Source organism: Sturnira hondurensis, unplaced genomic scaffold (genome assembly GCF_014824575.4).
Source record: "Sturnira hondurensis isolate 20B ecotype Veracruz unplaced genomic scaffold, ASM1482457v3 Scaffold0016135, whole genome shotgun sequence".
Lineage (NCBI taxonomy): Eukaryota > Metazoa > Chordata > Mammalia > Chiroptera > Phyllostomidae > Sturnira > Sturnira hondurensis.
Window position 1 is genome coordinate 82,640 of NW_028088766.1, and position 21,602 is coordinate 104,241.

The following is a 21,602-nucleotide window of genomic DNA, read 5'->3' on the forward strand; positions in this document are numbered from 1 at the left end:
TTAGTGCTGGGTTCTGACATGGTTTTTCCCCATTTCTTTGACATCAGCAAAGAACTTAAAAGTGGTTTCAAAGCATGAATTGTATCCCTACAACACACATAATAGCACTTTTTAAAATAGTAAGTGAGAAGTCACATAGTCACTCTTTCTGTAGGAATAAAGGTTTGGGGAAACACAGATTAATTAAAACCATATGCATTGAGAATACAAGAATTCATGTGTGAAAATATTTTTACTGTTAGTAAATATGTGAGTTAAATGCAAACAAACTTGTAGAAACTCAATCTTATTGAATTAAAGGTACTTTTTCCTTCATTGTAGTCAATAGTGGCTATTAGTGAGAAAGCAAGTAATTGAGGTTGGCTATATGTGTAGAAACTCTTCTAAGTGATACATATGCTAATTGTATTGAGTTAAAATTATTTTAGGACACTTTAGGCTAATCCAAGCATATATATATTAAAATTTGTATGTTATACATGCATAGGTATATACATTTTGATAGTAGAGTAGTTGTATGAGCAAATGCAAAAAGAATATTTATTTTCTTTTCATAGAGGTACATAGAAAGCCCCATAACAGGGATTCCGGAGAAAATAGTATTAAGGACCAATAGTTTTGCTAATAGAACAGTTTCCTTTATCACTCTGGAAACTGTTGTTGTTAATATGTTTTAAAATATTAGGTTCAAAGTTTTCTATTTTTGAACATTTCCATATGAGTATCATGAGAAAATGGGAAACACAGCATTGCACATAATTGGTTAATCACAGGGAGGGTGAAAGCGGTGCAAGGAAGTGCATTCACGTCTCTCCCCTTCTTTTTTCCCCAGATAACACCTACCATTGAAGACCCCAGCATTTTCAGGCACATAGAGGAAGTGCTGAAGCAGGCGTCATGACTTTTTGAGTCAATTTTCCTAACAGAAGTTGACTTTTTAAAAAATTATGTCCCAGAAATAAATATTTATGTAGAAATTACTAGCCAACTGGAATGGGAATGGTGAAGCTTAGTCTAAAAGAACACACTGGAAGCCCTCGTGAAAGATCAGTGCCTTATGCTTGATTAGACCCAGTGAGCATTGCTATCAATTACCTGTAATGTGACTCATTATAGGTTGTCTAGCACTTTAATTTTAGAAAAATATATCCAATGTATGATTTTGAAAAAGTGTTCCCCCCACCAAAAGCATTTTAACTGAAGGTGACATTAATATAGAGCCGCTTCCTAATTAGAAATCTGTAGCTTTGACCCCAAACCTAAAACTCAAGTCGAAGTCAGAAAATAATTACAATTTTTCTTATGGAAATTTGCAATGTTTTCTAATATTTTTGACATGCTCACATGCATGGTCATCATCTAATCAGACGATTTTCTAGATAGGGAGGCCTGTTTAGTCATTTCTTGAGGGAAGGCTGATAATGACCATTATAAGATACTGACTTCCAGGGCACAGCTCTGCGGTCAGGTCATGTGTTATTCAGTCAAGGGAAATACCCTGCCTGAAAGACCTTGCAGGTCCTATGTCCTTTCTCTTAGTTTCTGAGACGAGGGCTCCCAGGAGCCCCACCTCCTGGCTACTGTTCTTAGTTGACCATGCACCTAATGATTCCAGCTTCTTATGGAAACAAGAAAATAATGTAGAAATGAGGTGGGTTGGCTGAGAAAGCTCTTCAGGAGGAAATGTAAATTACATTATGCTAAGAGAAACAAATAAATACAAACTTTTATGTAAAATTTATAATTTAAATAACCCACTAAAACAATATTGTGACATCCAAGTATATCTTTCCATTTTAAGCTTCTATAAAACTATTGAGAATTATTATTTTTAATTGAAAGAATTTTGTTAATAAGCTTATGGTAATGTGCCAATTAACCTGACTGGACATATACAGATAATTCAATATACGGTTTACATAGGGGCAGACACATTATCTGCAGTCAAAGAATACATTTGAACACAAAAATACACCATGCCCACTGAGTCTTTGATGGGATTCAAATATTCCTTAACCCTTCAGTCCAACGGGGACCTTATTTTCAAAGAGCAGCTGTCTTAACATGCCTTAACAGCTGTCTGCCTACACCAAATATATGTCAGAGGTAATAAATAAAGAGCTTACTTACTTGTTTGTTTCATACAAAATGCTTACAAACTGTATAAAGGCATTTTGAAAATGTGTGCTTTTTATTTGGATCATAAGCAATAATATTGACGACTTCTCAAGTAAATTCCTATTAGCTTAAGTTGGCTTCCCGATTGCTATACATGGAAACAATACATTCATTCATCTGTCGTTCCCACTAATTTTTTAATAGCCTAAGTTAAACCAACTAGATAGACAATCAGTTTATAATTTGAAGCTGTCGGGCTCCTTAAACTGTAGCTTCTATTGGGTACATTTAGTCCATTATCGCATCTGTAATCTTAACAAATAATCCATTTTTAATGTCTTAGCATTTAATTTTATTACCTTACACTTTCATATAAGATTCAGTTAATTTGAAATGGCAGCTTCTTTATCTGAAAATGTATTACTTGCAAGGTATGAGCACAAAGTATATTGTACTGACGCAAGCAGTGAGGGAAGGTGCGTCTTTGGTCTTCCTGCAGGTTCTTCCTGGGAGTCAGAGCTACAGAGCACACTTCCCCAAGCAGCTTGAGCTATTTTCCAGTTGAGTGGGAGGAGAACAATGTGAAAAACTGGGAAAGTGGCTTTTTCTTGTATCCAGTTGAGGAAATTTATCTCCTTTGTAGGGTCAGAGAAAATAATGTTACTTTCATATTAATAAATGTGGGGCAAGAGAGACAAGTCATCAGACTTTAAATTTTGGAAGGAAAAATACATTTTCTATTTTAATATTTTAATCATAAAACACTTTTACTACCTAGTTCCTAAAATATTTCTAATGAAATGTATCTTTAAAAATAACGATGTAATGTTACTAAAAATTCGATCACATTTAAATTTGCTGAAATAAATTCTCTACGATCTTCTTTCGTATTTCCATAATTGTTTTTACTGTAAGACATTGGAAAAATTAAAATATAAATATTTTCTTTTAAAATCTATAGAGTGTTCTTCAATTGGGTTATTTTGCTCAAGAAAATATATTGGGTACATACAGTCCAGACCTGTTTTATATTTAAAAAGCAGCTCAATTCATATAAAATTATATTTGTAAAGGCTTCATTCATTAAAAATATGAAAATTCATAATGTTGCTAGATGGTCATTAAATGGATTTTAGAATCTGAGAGACACTATTCTGCACATTAAAGAGTACTTTATGCTTATTTGAAACAAATGACTGGATCTTTTTTATCCCTATATATTGTAGTGTATTATAAACGATTAATATTTCTTGCTGGTGACCACCCTTGTATGTGTAGATGCAGATCTAGTTTACATTGTTGCAATATCATAGTTTCTAGCTATATTTCATTTTTGTAAGTCAACATCCCCAGGTTCATATGAGCTTTGAAAGCTCTTTCCCATTGTTTTTGCCCAGGCACTGTTTCCAGAAAACTTAAAATCACTCTCATGAGCAGGTTTAGGTCTCCCTCTTGTGGCCAGCTTACTTTTGAAGTGAGCTGACCTAAAAACAATTTTAAGTCAATTGTTAAACTTTATGTGACCAGAAAACAAAGCTTAAACAAAGAACTGGAAGTATTCTTTTTTTTTTTATTGACAATGGAGAGGGTTCTGTTACCATTACCTTTTGACTGAATCTGCTTAAACAAAAATAGACATCAAAACAAATGTAATGTACGTGCAAACATAGCAAATTAAATACAAAAATGAAATTACTAATGACAGGTCTTGCGCTTCATAAGATCAAACAGCAGAAAATCAGCAGTTAGATAAATGTATTTTTAAATAGGTTTTACTTTGAAATCTCCCATATAAACAAAGAATAAACAACAGTAACACCACCAAATAAAGCCACAGGGAAGAGATTACTCTTCTACACTTTATACACTATATATGTTAATCATTCTGTCTCTCATTTATTTCCTCTGATAAGATTGACTTCAGGGAAGTCAAAACAAGGCTATCTTGGCTAAAAGCTTATAATATTAGACACACGTCTGGCTGCTGCCCTGTTACACGGACAAAAGGGAGGGGTCTGGGTTATGTTTTCTTCCAGTAGAAACGAGCGCAGACCCTGCAGTGGCCCGTTCACTAAGCAGTGCTGGCTGGCTGGCTGGCTGGCTGGCGGGAGGTTCTAGACCATCTGAATGAGCATGTGGTTCTCAGTAAAGGAAATTTGTTTTATTGGTCCACAGGTAACAAGAGAAGATAACGGTTTTTTTTCTTTATAAATTTTTTAAATAAATTTTTTGACTCTTGTAAACAGTTTGGCTTTGTTTTCTATTGAAAAGGAGATCGAGCCATCACAGTGCTATTTCTAAGGATAGAGGACGTCCCTGATTGCCTTTAAAGGTCTATTTTTGGCTCCAGTTCCAGGTTAAATCATTCTTTTTTACATGATCAGAGGCAGGTTTTCAGCTTTAAGTATTGACAGACTTGAAGGTGAAGTGTGGAGGCATGAAACATGCTTCCAGGAAACGTCGGTCTGACTGTTATAATTCAAAAACTGTAAAAATGGTGGAATGGTAAAATACAAACAGTATAGGGTATTGTCAAATGTTTGTACTCAAGACTCCATGAACCATATATTTTATTTTTTAAAAAATCATATTTATATCCATTTACATAAAACTTACACATTTAAAAAGAAATACATACACAGTAATACATAAATGCCTAGTATATTACAATAAAACATGAAAAACAAGTGGCTCCATTTCATAAAAGCATCTCTTGTACAGAATTTATGATGTGGATGATGTTTATTTTTCAAATGACATAAGCATTTTCTTACAATTGTCATAAACTAATCAAACTTAATATGTGACTTCCCCCCAAATCACATTTTCAATTCAATAAGCCATTACTTGTGGTTATTTCCTTAGCCTTCAGTCTTCATGAAGGTGTTCGCTGCTCATCTTCTTAGGTGGTAGTGCACTTTAGGTAGGGTAGACTGAAAAGACGACATCTAGAATATCCAACAGACAGCGTCAGTTTACCGTAGGGCCCCAGGCTGGGAAGCCCACGCCTGCTCCCCTCGGTGTCCCCCTGCATGCAGCCTGCCTCCTTCTGCCCCAGGAGGTAATGAGCAGGGCACCGTCTAGGACGTAACCGACAGGTGTATGTAATGAACATTTGCTCTTCTCCAATTTTGTGCAGGCAATGTCGATAAATAATGTTTGCCCAATTCTGTGGGGAGCATGGCAGTAATATTTGCAAAAAGGTGTTAACAGAAAATATTAGCAGTTCTTCTGACAGATGTATGGCTTGGTCATCAATAAATTGGGTGTAGTTGACCTGTTCTATGGAATATATTTGTATTCTGGCTTATATTTTGGAGCTCTTATAGAGATACTTTAATTTCAACAAAACATAATGATAATAAATAACATATTGAAAGAATCTGGGTCAGTGATGAGGCATCATTGATATCTTTTTCTCATAATATATGTAGGAAAAGTTCACGATTCCTTTTCCTGACACAAAATAAATAATAAATTTGTTCTTAATTTAATAACAAAAGTGTTAATGTTTCATCAAAATGAAAATTGGTTGTCCTAGGTTAACTTAATGTAAATAAATACCTTTCTCCCATCTAATGGTAAAAACTAAGAAATATAAACTTGAGTGCCGTGCACAAAATACAGATTGCAAATAAAAAATTATTCTACCCATCAGTCAAGAGCTTAGAAGCAAATACTACTCAACATATTAAATAGTCATTTGTAAGATAGTGAAGTATTCATTTCTGGGAAAATTATCATGTTATGTGTAGAAGCGATTACAAAGAGCATTTTGGAAAGCCTCTTGTTTAGCCAAATTAGCCAAATTATTTTATTCTTTAGATCATGCCTAATTAGATGCCAAATTGCATGCCGTAATTAAAATTTTAATGTTAGGGTTTTATATTCCAAGATATCTTATCTGAAGGCTTTTTGTTTTATCATCAGAAGCTTCAAACAGTGACCTAAGAAAGGCAGTGTACCAGCTCCCATACTAGGCCCCAAAGACCAACAATAAATTGTGTGGTGCTTTTAGTTCAAGGCAATGAATAAACAGCACAAGATGAGCTGTTCCTCTGCCTATAACTGCTTTCCCTTTCCTTCTCTGCAAAGACATTTTGTTCTAATTATTGCCCTATAAAATGTGTTTCCAAAATATTAATTCACTGTAGATGGTAAAGTATTTTGGTAAAGCATGGTTTTAGGTTAAAAAAAAATGTTGTATGAGAACTTGGCATCTTTAACTAGGAAACCACAGTTTTACTAAGACTGCCAATAAAACTCCATTTTGGTATGGAATTGGAATCCCATCAAGTAATATTTCTATAAAAGAAAAATATCCTGTATCGCATGGTATGTATCAAGGTTTGCTGTTAGCCTTGTCTGTCCTTCTTAGAGTAATTTAACTTTGTTCCCATGCTGCTAGCCCAAGGCACTTAAAATTCATATTTATTTTCAACAAATATAAATCATATTGATGACACATATTAAAAGTTCAAAATTTCCAGTTATCCTTTTTCTTAAAAAAATAAAACCACCTGCAAATCTTTTTCCATCTCTGCCATTATTTTACTCTGAAAATCACTGTTTATTTCAGTTTCCCCTATATAAAATTTCACTTAAAAGTGTCTCCTTCTTGAATTGCCACATTCTCATCAGTAAATATTGCCATGTGCATCAGTATGAACTGTACTAAAAAACAGGAGAGTGTGGCAGCAACCTGCCCACACGTGCTAAGGTGGTGCCAGGCCTCCTGCAGACAGGCCTCCAATGACAGCAGACAGGCTGTGATAGGAAATCCTAGAGTAAGAGTTAAAATGTAAAGATTCCTTTCCACCCTCCAGGAAGACAAAGGGGTTACCTCCCTTCTGTACTGCGGAGCCATACCAAAGACTACGGTGTGTATTCTGTAGTCTATGCAGGTTTCATTTTTGTGGGCATTTGTTTTTTGTCAGCCAAGGAAAACTACTCACAGCAAGTCAGTGCTGCCTCCTTTGAGTGGCTGGTCAACATGAGTATGTGCGAACAGTGGAGTTGTCTAACCTCTGCAGCCTGGAGGAAGCAACTGCAAACGGAGAAAAGGGCTTTAGAGGGACTTGGACGATGGAGTACAGAATTTCAGATGAGAAAGATTTATGTTCCCTGCATAAAGGGATCCCGAACATCTTAGGTGTTCTTTCTCTCAGGTATAAGTCAGTCCTACTCCTCTTCTCTAGACCGAGTTACTAATGAAAGTTCATTCCCAAGTGACTTCACGGATCTTTGGGGCTGTGTATCCTCCTTAGATGAAACCTGGAACAGGAGCAGCTCCCCAGGCTGCTTCTGGTTTTCAAGCAAAGGTTGCTGCTGGAGAATTTATTAGGGTGGGTGTTTCCCCCTCCAAGTACTGAAGAGCTTCTGCATTAATTTTAATCATGTTAAATTCCTCATGAATTTTGCTATCATGTCCTATAATAGTAACAAGTTAGAAGAAATGTAAATCAAAGACCACAGTTTATATCAGAATGAATTATATGGGCCATAATAACTGTAAAACTTAAAAAGAATGATTCTAGGTGATTGTCTTAATAAGGAGAGTGGGCTATTTGTTTTTTAAATGCTTACCAAACAGAAACAGCCCTGCGACTACCAAGTCTAACTGTATCTCCTCCAGAATGGCTGGTTTCTTTGTGAAGTATACAGCAGAAATCTAATGTCCACAGAAGGAAATGCTCATTGGGAAATTACTGTTGGTTTTGTGTGTGTTTAATTCTCTTCTCATGGTTGTGCTTGTTTATTTAAGGCCTACTACCTTGCTCAAAGCTGGGGATTTCTGATGAGTCTGGGTTTCTAAGTTGAGGTATAAAACTTGAAACATTCAAACACGTGGGATGAGAGCAGAGTTCATTTCCATTTACTACATCTAATTAAATGAATTATTAGGAATAGAAGAGTAAAGAAACACAAAGCATGCAGGTGTTTATCATTGTTCCTAGATGTGGACATTAGCCAAATCTGTCCTTTAAAAATATTATAAATCATCTTTAAAATGTGCATAAAGGGCCATGAATTCATGCACTAGCTGTTTACAAAAGAGTCTGGTCTGATGAAAGCAAAGTAAACTTCAAGCAGAGCAAACCAACTCAAGAAGACAATTCCAAAAAGCTATGCAAGGTCAGAGAAGATGCTAGCACTTGCTAAACAAGCTTTTCACTTTATAAGCAGAAATGCAAAACTTCTGTACCATCCGTTGTCATTTTCCTCGACTGCCCAGATGTGGTGGTTAACCTGAATCCGGCTGGCAGTGTTTCCGAGGACCCAGGCATCATGCTGATCCCATGCACCTCACGGGCAGGAAACTGCCGCCTCCAGGTCGACCCACGCCTGAAGTTCTTGTCATCGCTCTGCCGGTACAGAGTTAAAAACAGGTAACGCTTTATTTACATTCAGCCTGTCGAGTATACATATAGAATACTAAGCTTTATTTTGAGAGTTTAATTGATTACAAAGTGAAAATGCAGGAAATCCAAAACAAATGTTTGTACTAAGTTTTCATATGATTTCAAACTTAAGGTTTGTTATCTTGTACATGAAACATCTCTGGAAACGTAAAATAAAACTCCAGCTTTTTTCCAAAAAGTGTATACTGACGATGGTCTGCTGCATTATATAGAAATTGGTTTTATGGTATAAGATGATACACTTAGTGGAATAAATATTGGCTCACACACTCAGAAAACCATTTATGAATTTTGCTTTTATGTGTCCAAAAGATACATGCTATAAGGAGTCTATTTTTCATATAGTCTGGCTTATGTGGGCTACTATAACCTATAGTCTGTGTAAGAAACTCAATTTGTCACATGCTAGATTTTAGCTGATACAGAGTTGACTTTTAATTTGTTGAGAAATGTGTACAGCCTGGATACTATCTTTTTAATGAAGACATGTGCTCTTGAGATGCCACTAAACACATAAAGTAACTCTGGCTGCTGATTCTATTACATATTGATGATAAAACTTTCCCCACTCTGTGCATACACCAAATTCCTACACAATACATTTATTTTGATAATCAACTGCATTGGTAACCAGCAATCCGTAATTTGGTATTCAACTAATATTATTCTTTGCATCTAATTCTAAGGAAAATGTTAATCATTCCACATAGATCTTACGTTTTTATATTACTAAATCTCCCATGCAGAGAAGGACCATCTATGCCCTATGTATGTGTGGTTCCCCTACTAACTCAGGTGGCTTCATTTTAGCATACATAATTATTGATATGCAGTGCAAATTTATTACTGTCATAAATAAGGAACACTCTAGCGGACTCTTCATCATAGATTGCTAATTTAATTATATAACACACAAGGTCACTCTGGGAAAAATAAAATAATTTATGTGATTATATCTATCCACTGGTCTTGTAGAATTCTTATTATCAGTATCTACATTTTGTTCAGACTTGGTAGACATTTTATAGGTTAAGAAATGTCTGCTATTCTTCAACTGTTGGGTTTTACATTGCCTAGATCTCCAAATGTTTATTTATGCACAGAAGAAGCAAAATTTCACAGATGTGGGCTCTCTGACTTCTTGGATCTTAGAGAAGTTGTTGCATAAACTTAAATATTCTTCAGTTCTATATATTGTTATATTACATTGTAAGAATATACAACTCTTATAATGTATGCATTAAGGGCTCAAAAATAACTCAGGAATTTAAGAGCTAAAATCATGATTCCTTGCATCTGCTCATTCAACTTAGCTGCAAAAACAGGAGACTATTGTATTTAAAAGTCTGTATGGGTATATGTAGACTTTGATTCAACAATTAAGAATAAGGATTAAAAAGATTATCAGACAACTTATAAAATTAAAATTAGTTAACTATTAACTGGTTCTTAAAAATATTATCCATAACCCTGATTGCATAGGAGGAAGAATTTCAAAGAAGTTAGCCAAGGTCAAGACTGTAGAGTTTATCTGTTGTAACTTCCTCTACAAAAGACAGATTAGAATTTATAAAACCAAGATCCTCCCGCCCTGCCCATTTGAATGTAGAATTATTGCCTCATTTGAGTATTTCCTGGGTTCATTCACAAAACTATGTTAATCAGCTTTTCTTTATAGCCAAGAAACAGCTGCATTTTGCAACACAAAATTATGCATCTCTTCATGCTCAGGTTTCCACTCCCTGCTTCCAGAAAGGCCCGGTAAAAACTCGGAAGGACTATTGAAGCCCACAGTGTCTGTCCATGCAGAGTTTAGTCATGTGCCTCCGGCTTCTTCCTCTCAGGACGCTGCTAACCTGTTCATTATTTTCCAAGTCACTTACACATGAGTATATGATGTAGAGGGATTCTTATGCTAGATATAGCCCTCAAATCCTACAATTGCTAAAATGCCATTCATATATTTTTAAGAAAGACTCAATAATTCTATATAAAATAATGAAAAGCTTCCCACTTATTGAAAGCAAGTTTTTCCTCTTCATTTTAATATCCTAAAACTTCCTGTGAAGATACACTGATATTTAAGAGATAATCAATTCTTATTAAAAAGCTGAATTTATTAGGATTAGTGTTATCGTTACTTATAACTGAAAAAAAACTGCTTTCAACATTATTTTCCATTCTCAGTTCATGGAAAAAAGGTGTGTTTTTAAATTACTTCTTAGCATTTCTAACTGCTGATGTGATAATATTCATGAATTCATGAATCTCTTTCAAAAGTAAAATGAGTAGTAAAATGTAATATTGAGGAACAATACTGGATTCTAGATTGTATCCATAAAGCAAGCATCTGACTAATTTCTGAGTCCTAGTCCTTGAAGCCATTTTGCTTGTCATTTCCTCCCAAGATTGCTTTGAATGATAGAGCAGGACTCACCTCGTCCAGTCGCCGCTCCGTCCCCAGAGCCAGGAGGTTGTTGTACTCCCTTTCAAGAATTTGCCTTGCCTGTTGACATCAAATAACAGTTACCAGCACCAAAATCACATTTTCTTGAAAAGAAAAATACATATTATATTTATCTGAGAAAGCATTACAAACCCTGTTATATTTATGATGTCTTAAGTTTTTAGTCTTCCCTATCTATAAGCCCTTGTAAATGTGTCCTACAAATAAAAGGTAGGGCAATTTTCTTTCATCTGTGAACAGCTGAGAAATGGCCTCGCATAAATGCCTGAGGTCTAGGGGCTTTGACTGACCTCGCTTTGCTGCTTTGTTCAAACAACATTTTTCTATAAAATTTGAAACATAAACACAAAATATACAGTGAAGTTGGACTGCCAAATTTTGAATAAGTCTATGCACATAGTTCTCAAACTTGAACAATGATTATCATTTGGGGAAACTTTAGAGAATTAGGATTCTTGTGCTTTGTCTCTGGATACCTGATTTCTTAGGCCTGTTATATATAGTTTGCAGATTTTATTTAAAAATTTTAAGGAACTCTGGTGATTCGAATAATTATCCAGATGTGGGAATAGATGGCATGCATACCTAGTGCTAAGTGACTGTATAATTCAGATATGTAAATAGAAATGACTGCCTGTTGTAGAGGCAGAAACTGAAGACCATCTGTCAGGGATATTGTCTCAGGGAATCTGGCATTCAGGTGGGAGGTTTGACCACATAACCTCTAAATCCCTTCCTGATTAATTTTATGATTTTGTTTTGGCTAGAAATTCAGTAGCTTGAAATTACAGCCCCAATGACATGTTTCAAAGGTTGGGCTAACTCTCAATAGGAATTATTAATACACAGCCAAATCCCCCCTAAAAGTTTAGCTAGTCATTGTGTAAATTAGGACACAGTGCAGGTGCAGCACAGAGGGGCTTGCCTGGGTGTTCTGTGTTGGAATCTGCAGTAATAAAGCTAAGCTGCTGTAGTCAAAGTTCTCATCCAGAGCTATGAGTGAGCCATGCACACCACTTTCAAGAATATTATTTGCGTATTCTCGAAGTCCAATCGCCTGGATCCAGCGAATAACTCGATCATTGCTCCACACCAGCACATCTAGGAAAAGAGGTGCATCATTTTAGGCTGCAGTATTTTGTATAGTAAACAAAACTACCGGTTGAAAGGGGTCACAGGCATCTGGCCAGGTCAGCATTGATGCCGATTTCTTTATCCACTCCCTAATGCACCTGGGCCCTTATGTGCCAAGTCTTTACTGTCCTAATAACTAACCTATTCTACTTTTACTCTGGAAAAAACAGTTGTCATTTTAAGGGTGTTTGTTATCACCTAAACCAGAGCGCTTCCATCACATGAAACAATGTCTCAAAGTGTTTCTTGTTTTCATTTGAAAGCTCGGGGGATCTGTCTGAAGTTTGATACTTTTACCACCAGATGGGGATATTTCTTAATACACAGCTTCTGTACAGAAAGCAAAGGGAGAATCTAGAAGGGGTCTTCATCAGTGTTTTTTTAACCACTATTTAAATAGACTAGAAGAGGCTTTTTTTTTTTTCCATCTGAAGTAACAAACCAGAGACCAGAACAGGAAGCTAAAACAAGGACTGAATAGTTTGATACTGCTCTACTACTTTGGAAATTCATTCTTTTAAATCTCACACTAATGCAAAAATCAAACATTCAGTCAAATTACAAGCCGATTTTCTGATTAGCCTGAAAAGCAGTATTTTATGGAGGTATAAAACAGTCATTAGACTTTACTTTCTGAAACTAAAACCTTTAGAGAAAAATAAAATAATGCTTTTATTAGATGAGAACATATCAAAGTATATTTTATTATTTTTCCCACTTTTCCCGGTTATTAGTTGACAGAAGGCTACATAACAAGTAAAATAGTTAGAAGGGCCAGAATGTGCCATGGTAAAGGAAGAATTTTAAGGAACTTGAGAGGAAATAAGAAATATGGAAACATTTTTTCTAACCCTATAGAAAGGGAAATGAAACTCATAATTTATGATTACAGTAAAAGTACATTTTTCTGTTATTTTTTCTAAATAAAATTTACACCTTTTCCAGAAAAAGTATAAATATTTGGGGAGTTATTCTACATCTGTAACTGTTTATTTTCTCCCATTTATCTGTAAGAAACAAGGTAGTATTTGGGTGAGGGAGGTGAAGAAGTATATTCATACACTGTTTTTCAAAAGCAACACTAACTTGTCTTAATGCATTCATTTTAACCAAGTGAGGTTTTCTAATGCATAACACTACAGCAGTAAAGTGACGGCCCTGCCCCCAGAGGGCCCCTCCTGTCCTTTCTCCATCTCTGTCCTCACTGCAGCAATAGTTGGTACGGCCAATACACTGACTATTCTCTCCACCGATTAGTTTTGCTTGATCTTTTTTTTTTAGGTTTTGATAAGTAAAATAATGGAATATGAACTTTTGTGCCTGTGTCTTTCACTCGATATAAGATTTATCCATGCTGTGGCAAATTGCAGTAGCTTGTTCATTTTCATTGGTATTAAGTATTCCATTGTAGGATTATGCCACAATTTAGCCATTGTACTGATGAGCATTTGGGTGGATTCTACTGTGAGTTATTAAGAACAGTGCTGCTTTGAATATTCTTATATAATTATTTTTTAATATTGCTGGTGTTGAGCAAATAATAAGAAATAGAATTGGTGAATCATTTTTATACATACATTTAACAGGAGCAGATAGTGCTAAATAAACTCCACTCTCATAATTTAAATCTTGGGAGCAGTGTATGGAAGTCTTCATCTTCACCAATACTTTGTAGTTTTCATTTGCTTTGTTTCATTTTACTTGTTTGTTTTTAGCCATTATGGTAAATTTTGTGTCATTAGGGGTTGAACTGTGTCCCCCCAAAATCTATACATTGAAGTCCTAATCCCCAGTGTTTTGGAATGTAATTTTATTTGGATATGGTCTTTATTGGAGCAATCAAATTACAATGAGATTACTAGAAAGGGTCTTAATCCAGTATGACTGGTTTCCTTCTTAAGAGGGGAAATTTGGAAATAAAATACACACACAAGGAGAGCATCCTGTGAAGATGAAGTTAAAGATACGGGTGATGCTTCTACAAGTGAAGGAACACCCAGATTGCCAGGAGACCCCCAGAAGGTAGGGGAGAGGCATGGAAACGAACCTTGTTCACAGTCCTCTCAAAAGGAACCAACCCTGCTGACACCTTCATCTAGCCGAACTGTGACAACACATTCCTGCTGTTCAGGCCTCCCCATCCCTGGTACTTTGTTACAGCAGCCCTGGCAAACTGTACATGTGATACCTCACTGTAGCTTTGATCTGTAACTCTCTGATACCTCCTTGTTAACTAATTTTTGCATATATTTATTGGCCATTTGGAAATCTTCTTTTATGCAGTTCTTTTAAGTGTCTTTTACCCATTTTGTAAACATCTGTTCTTTTCTTATTCATTTATTAGAGTCCTATAGATATCCAATATATAATTATTTTGTTAGAGATAGATGTACTGCAAATAGCTTTTTCAACTCTGAAACTGCTTTTTGCTCTTTTAAATTTATCTTTTGGTGACCCTTGTCCTTAATGTTCATGAATTTCAGTTTATCTGTCTTTTTTAAGGTTAACCTTTTTTGTGTTATGTATAAGAAATATTTGCCTATTTCAAAAAAATCAGAAGATATTTCTCTATGTTAACTTTAGAAGCTTAATTTTATTTCATTTTATTTTTCATATTTAAATCTACATTTCAGTTTGAATTAATGTCTGCACAGCAGAAGGTAGGGTCAGTGCTCTTTAAAAAGACAGTGAGTGTCCAGGTGACTCAGCGCTGTGAGCTGGGAAGACCACGCACACCCTGCCACCTGTTACGGACTGAGAGTTCATGTGAGTGTGAGTCTGTTTCTAGGCTGTCAATTCCATTCCACTGTTCTATTACTTATTCCACCACGATCACTCTGTCTTATTTACTGTAGCTTATTCACTGTTTCTAGTTTGCTAAGGTATTAATTTCTAATAAATTATCTTTTTAATCTATTTGAGAAAAATCTTTATTTTTTTCTTCATGCTGTCAATTTAGTCAATTACACTGATGAGATTATCAAATGCTAATCATAAAATACTTACATGCAGTAGTTTAAATCCTTTACTTAAATTATATGCTTTTTCCCTCAAGATTGTCTTGGCTATTCTTGGGCTTTGAATCTCAATATATATTTTAAAGCCTGATATAGTAAATTTAAATCTCCCTTCTCATACCCCCTTGGGTTTTTATTTAAGATTGTACTGAATCTATAGATCCATTTAATTTCCTTCAATAACTTGTTTTAATTTTTTGTATAGGAGTCTCATAGATCTTTCCTTTTATTTGATGTTTGACTGTCCTGTTACAGTTGTTGTTAATATCTTATACACTAGAAATATATTTGATTTTCTATTGGTATTTTAAAGTAATCTTTGTTTTTTTGAGTTTTGTAAGTTCATAGCAAAATTGGGCAAGAAGTAAAAAGTTCCTATGTTCTCCCTACCCCCCAACATGGCCAGCCTCCCTCACTATAAAATCCCTTACCAAAGTAAGACATCTGTTACAACTGAAGAAGCTTACACTGATGCAAAGTCCATAACGAGGTTCACTCTTGGTGGTGTACATTCTCCGGGTTTAGACAAATGTCTAATGGCATGATCCATCATTATAGCATCACACAGGATAGCCTCCCTGGCTAAAACTCCCCCGTGCTCTGTCTGTCCATTCCTCCCTCCCCTCTAACTGCAGGCAACCACTGATCTTTTTACTGTCTTCAGAATACTATACAATTGGAATCATAGAATGGAGACTTCTAATATAGGCTTGTTTCATTTAGTAATATTCATTTAAGTTTCTTCCATGCCTTTTCATGGTTTGGTAGTGCATTTCCTTTCAGCTATATTGACATTTTACCTATAGATCTTGCTAAAATCAAGTAGTAGTTCACATTGCCTATCATTGGATTATTTAGATTCTCTATATAACTTTTTTATGATATAGCCAAATTTAGTTAATTAATTTTGTGCTCTATTTATTACTAAAAGAATATAATAAAAAAATATTTTGTCATTACATAGGTAGAGTTTATCCAATGAAATCTTTAGAATATAATGAGAATCACCCTCATGTGCAAATCTCAGAAATATTACATTTGAAGTAATAATTTTAAACATATCTAAAGTTACATAATCATAATTCAACATTATATCTATTACATTATATGTGTGTATGAGTATAGAATATTGTTGTGCCTAAGTATATATAGGCATATTCCTCAAAAATTACCATAGATAAAAAGTTTTAAGAGACTGTCAAAAAATAGTTTGAGATACAATTAAATTAAATATATTTATTTATTCTATTCTAGGTGACACATATTTTATATAAATGAATAAACATATTGTATATAAAATATATCTCCAAGAATATGTTTCTTTGGTCAAGGAATCTTATTCTTATTTTTCAGGGAGAATTTTTGATGGAACTGATGCTTCTTGGAACATCCTCAAATGTTACAGTCCTGAAGAAGTATGGAGTGTTCCAGACTTTTCTCATTCTTATGCAGTTTGAAAAATTTACCTGTTTGGTTTTCTTCTATTTATTGCACTATTTGGGACTTTTTAGTTCAATCTTGAATAAAAGTTGTGGTAAAGCTCTCAATATTACATGTGAGTGTGTGTGTGTGTATGTTTTTTAAATTTATTTTTATAGAGAGGGATGGGAGGGAAAAAGAGATGAGAGAAACATCGATGAGAGAGAGAAACATCAATTGGTTGCCTCACGCCCCATTCAGGACCAGAACCCATGACCCAGCATGTGCCCTGACCAGGAATCCAACTGGCGATCTTTCACTTTGTGGGATGATGACCAACCAATGGTCAGGGCTGATGTTTATGTATTTTTAACAGATACTCATTATTAGATCAAAAAATCATTTCTGTTTCTAGTTTGCTAAGTATTTATTTTTAATAAATTAGCTCTCTTAATCTGTTTGAGGAAATCTTGATTTTTTTCTTTATGCTGTTAATTTGGTCAATTACATTGATGAAGTTATCAAATGTTAACCATAAAATTCCTGGAATTAAACCATCTTCACGAGGATGTATTATCCTTTTTTTAATGTTTCTTTTTGTTTGTTTGTTTTAAAATATTTTATTAATCTATTTTTAGAGAGAGGGTAAGGGAAGGAGAAGGAGAGGGAGAGAAACATCAATATGTGGTTGCCTCTCATGTGTCCCCTACTGGGGACCTGGCCTGCAACCCAGGCATGTGCCCTGATTGGGAACCGAACCAGAGACCCTTTGCTTCACAGGCCCGTGCTCAATCCACTGATATATTATCCTTTTTATTTATTGTTATAATCTGTTTGTCAGAAATTATCCCTTTTTAGTGTCCTTATTAGTTTTTGCTATCAAGGTTTTGCTGGTCCCATAAAATGAAGGTGAAACTGTTTTTTCTTTTTCTAATCTCTGAAAGAATATGTATAAGATTTCTGTTAGTCTTTCCCTTAAATATTTGGAAGAATTCAATAATAAAGTCATATGGACATGACATTTTTTCATGAGATTTTTAAAATATGAATATTTGTGTAATAGTTATAGAACTACTGTATTAACATATTTCTCTTATGTAATGTGTCTTTTCTAGAAATTTGCCTATTTATAATTTTTTAAACATTTTTGCCATAAAGTATTCCCTAAAATCCTCTAACCACTTTAAGGTGCAAAGGACTTACAGCTACATGCATTTTTATTTCTTACATTAGTTATTTTTATGTTTTTTCTTAACTTTGATAGGAGGTTGACACTTTTATTAGTCTTTTCACAAAACCAACTTTGGTATAGTTCATTTGCTCCATTTTGTTGGTTTTGCATACAATAACTTCTCTTACTTTTATTATTTCCTTCCTCCTACCTTCTTGAATTTAATTTGTTTTTTATAGCTTCTTGAGATAAATAGTTAGATAATTAATGTGAACATATTTTCTAATAAATGTAGTCAGGGCTATCATAGTGTTAGCTTTAGCTTCCAAGTTTTGATATCTCAGTTTTATTATCATTTAGTCAAAAGAGTTCCCAATTTCTTTGTGATTTCTTCTTTGATTAATGGGTTGTTTAGAAGTGCACTGTTTAATTAACAAATGTTTAAAGATTTCTGATTTTTAGTTTAATTTTACTATATACACAGAGAGACATAGATCTGTATGTTTTTGTGTGTTTTGGAATTTATATTATGTCTCAATCAATTGTGGTAAATAGTTTATGTGTCCTTGAAGAGAATCTGTTTGCTTCAGATGTTGGGCAGAATAAGCCTATAAATGTCAATTAGGTTTAAATTTTTAATCATACTTTTCAAATCACCTATATCTTTATGAATTTATCTACTCATCAATTTCTAAGTTTTTAGTATCTCTCACTATGATTTTGAAAATATCTACTTCCATGTTTAGATCTGTTTGTTTTGCTTTTCATATTTTAAGTCTATATATTACATACATACAAATTTGCCATATTTTCCCTTCTATTATAAAATACCCATTTATTTTTGGTAATGTTTCCTGCCTTAAAGTCTATTTTCTGATATTAGAAAAACCAAAGCAGTTTCCTTAATTTTTCTTTCCTTTACTTACAACTTTTCTATGCCTTTATAGTTATTGATGGAAAGAGCATATAATTGTTTTTATTTTTTTATTTACCTTTTAAGTTGGTTAGTTCACTCCCATTTAACATTATTGCTCAGATGATTAAGTTTAAATCTACTGTTTCAATTTGCCTTCCCTATCTATTGTTCCTTTTCTCTCCTTTCTTGCCTTTTTAAAAATCATGGTTTTTAAAAATTATTTTATTCTACCACTCTGTTAGCTTTTAATTTTATATTTCATATTATTCTTTTAATAGTCACACTTAAAGCTTGTAATATGCTTCTTTAACTTATAATCTCCTTCAAGTTAATGCTTCTATCATTCCTAGATAACACAGACCTCCAAACAATTTGATTCCATTCATTTATTTCCTGCATTTTGCATTATAATTGTCTTATATTTTATTTCTATGTGAAATTTAAACCCCACAGGCAGTATTACTACTTTTATTGTCATTATTAAAATTTCCCACACATTCCTTCCATTCTCTTTACACTGTGTGCATTTAAAAATTTTTTGGCCTGAATAATTTATTCTAAAGTTCCTTTTCTCTTTGAACTTCCTGGTAATGTCATTTCCCAGATTTTATTTATATGAACCTATATTAATTTTGCCTTTAATGTTGATGGACATAGAGTTATGGACTTTTAGGTAAGGATTAACTTTAAGAAACATTTAAGGATGTCACTTCATGTTCGTCTGGCATTATTTTAGATGCCGAGTCAGGTATCTCTACTACTTCTTGGAAAGTAATTTGGAAAGTAATGTGACATTTTCTCTCGTAGATTCTAACTTTTTTCGGTTTTTAAGTGGGTTTTTTTTTTTGGTCTTTTTGGGGGTCATGATTTTCAGCACCTGTTTGCAATGTGTCTCGAGGTGTTCCCACCTCATCCCTTTTCTTTCCGATCTTGTGAGGCGTGCACTGAGTATTGTGCATCTGCGGCTTGTTCTCATCCCCCCAAATCTCCGCTGCTTCTGCCTCATTCTCTCTCATCTCTCTTCCTGGGATTCCAGCGATACCTATACTAGATTCTTCACCAATGATCTGTTTTACATTATTCACTCTTTTGAATCTTTTCCTGTTTCAGGTTTCAGGTCACATGTTTTCAACAGTGGGGCTTTTATTTCACTAAACTTCTCTGTTACTGTTAAACCACCTATGAAATTCTTAATTTCAGGTTTCAACTTTCTGCTTCTGCACATTCCCATTTGGTCATTTCTCAACATTTGCTTCTAGCAATACACTAAATTTTTCCATTTTGTTATATATTTTTCTTAACACAATAATCACAATTGTTTAAAAGTCTATTTCTGAACAATAACAAAAAATATTCAATTTCATCTGTGGGCATGTTTCTGTTTTCTTTCTTGGTTTTCTTATTTTGCCCACATATACATTGATGATTGAAATGTCTAAAGACAAAAGTTGTGTAAAATGTCAGGCTTATTTATTTCCTTTTTCTCCAGGACCTTGGTTCTCCAAGGCCTGGAAGCACTGGCACTTTTCAATTATATTTTTCCCCTGCTCTGTGAGACAAGGACAAGCGGTAGAGAAAGACAGGCTTACTTCCATACACTTCTCTTTTTTCCAGGATCTTAACCTTTTAAGCTCGAGGTGTTTTATTGCTTTGTGCTGCCTTTAAACAGCTGTTTATTGATTTATCTAGCCTTTTACTTGTTCCTGTTGAAGATTTAATGCACTCCATTGTAGTCAGAAGTATAAGTTCCTCACATTAGTCTATGCTCTTTTTGTCTCTGCCAATTCACAGTTAGGGTACAGCACACATGTACGTTCATCTGGAAGCTGTAGCTGTCTCACTTCTCTCTCAACTCTTATTGTGACTTGGACCAGCTTATTGAGAAAGAAAAGGCCCCAGGTCTCTCTTTGGACTTAGTGGATGAGGAACACGTGGGGCGAGACTCAAAATGGTCACCTCCCACAGTCCTTTTATGATTTCTTGCTTCAGCCAAAGCAAAATGAATTTCTTTTGGAAGTAGGAGAGTTATTGTCGACCTCAGAGTTTTGGCTGTTTCTTTCCCCATGTCTTCAGCAAAGCAAAGATTTCCCTAATGATTTTACTATATCTGAGAATTTTATATTATATATATATAATATATAATATAAAAGTATATTATGTACTTAAGTATATATATATACTTACTAGGTTTTCCGGTCAGCCCTAGAGTATACACTTTCCTCTGAGATTTCATTAGTTTTTACATTAAGGAACAAAGATCTCAACAAATAAAATGTAAGTTGGTTAGTATTATACTTTGGTTATATTCATCACTTGCACTTCAGTTGGGCAGGTCTGTATAGCTCAGAACAATGGTTATCTAATTGTTTGCAATAAATGCAACATTTAAAAAAATAATGGGATAATAATTTCCTAACAAAAACCCAATGAAACTGTTTACTTTTCTTTGTACTAAGTAGATTTGTGAATAGGAACTGTTTGTTCATTTCTAGAGCTGGGTTTATCTTTTGATAATCTAAGATATTATATATTTACCATTTTTTCCTGCAAATATATTGAGGTAGGGTATGTGGCAAAATGGTGGTAACCCATAAAGGCTACAAGGACAGTTGCAAACATAGTAAGACTAACCCCTAAGAGATTTTGTTGGACCACTCTGCTTGGTTTTAGGAATTGTATCTGTACCCCTTGTGGCTAAGGGCAAGGGACGATCTTTGGAATGCCAGCCACAGGAGACAAACTCTGTCTCTGGTAGCAAACGTTGCCTCAGTTCCTCTCCCTGCCCCCAAAGCTTGGTCGGAAGTCAATGACGGGTAAGACCCCTCACAGCGGGGGGCAACCTAAGCCAGACTCGATCACTTGGGAGGCCTTCATGGAAGGGTGAGGGGGCTGCAACAAAGAGCAATGGACTCTCAACCCTGGGCTTTGACACAGCCGA

The 21,602-nt window shown here is 34.6% G+C and overlaps 2 protein-coding genes across 19 annotated transcripts in view; one reads left to right on the top strand and one right to left on the bottom strand.

Annotated features, from left to right (window-relative positions):
• Window positions 1-16,798, top strand: part of LOC119000665 (acyl-CoA synthetase short-chain family member 3, mitochondrial) — an 89,755-nt gene extending 72,957 nt beyond the window's left edge. The window contains exons 10-11 of one of the 3 annotated variants that reach the window (XR_005069370.1): window positions 833-2,182; window positions 16,787-16,798. Coding sequence is in view for 2 of the 3 variants with exons in the window: in XM_037065755.1 (XP_036921650.1) it covers window positions 833-901 (69 nt within the window). In the remaining variant the exon portion in view is untranslated. Of the gene's footprint in view, window positions 1-832; window positions 4,788-16,786 lie in introns of those variants that run through there. The other 2 variants (XM_037065756.1, XM_037065755.1) reach the window with 2 other exon arrangements.
• Window positions 4,789-21,602, bottom strand: part of PPFIA2 (PPFI scaffold protein A2) — a 472,168-nt gene continuing 455,354 nt past the window's right edge. For 13 of the 16 annotated variants that reach the window (XM_037065754.1, XM_037065753.1, XM_037065747.1 and 10 more), the window contains 5 exons: window positions 11,933-12,108; window positions 10,978-11,046; window positions 8,324-8,483; window positions 7,074-7,165; window positions 4,790-5,066 (listed from right to left, as the gene is read on the bottom strand). In XM_037065754.1, the coding sequence (XP_036921649.1) occupies window positions 7,107-7,165; window positions 8,324-8,483; window positions 10,978-11,046; window positions 11,933-12,108 (464 nt within the window). In that variant the 3' untranslated portion in view covers window positions 4,790-5,066; window positions 7,074-7,106. Of the gene's footprint in view, window positions 5,067-7,073; window positions 7,166-8,323; window positions 8,484-10,977; window positions 11,047-11,932; window positions 12,109-21,602 lie in introns of all 16 variants that reach the window. The other 3 variants (XM_037065742.1, XM_037065741.1, XM_037065743.1) reach the window with 2 other exon arrangements.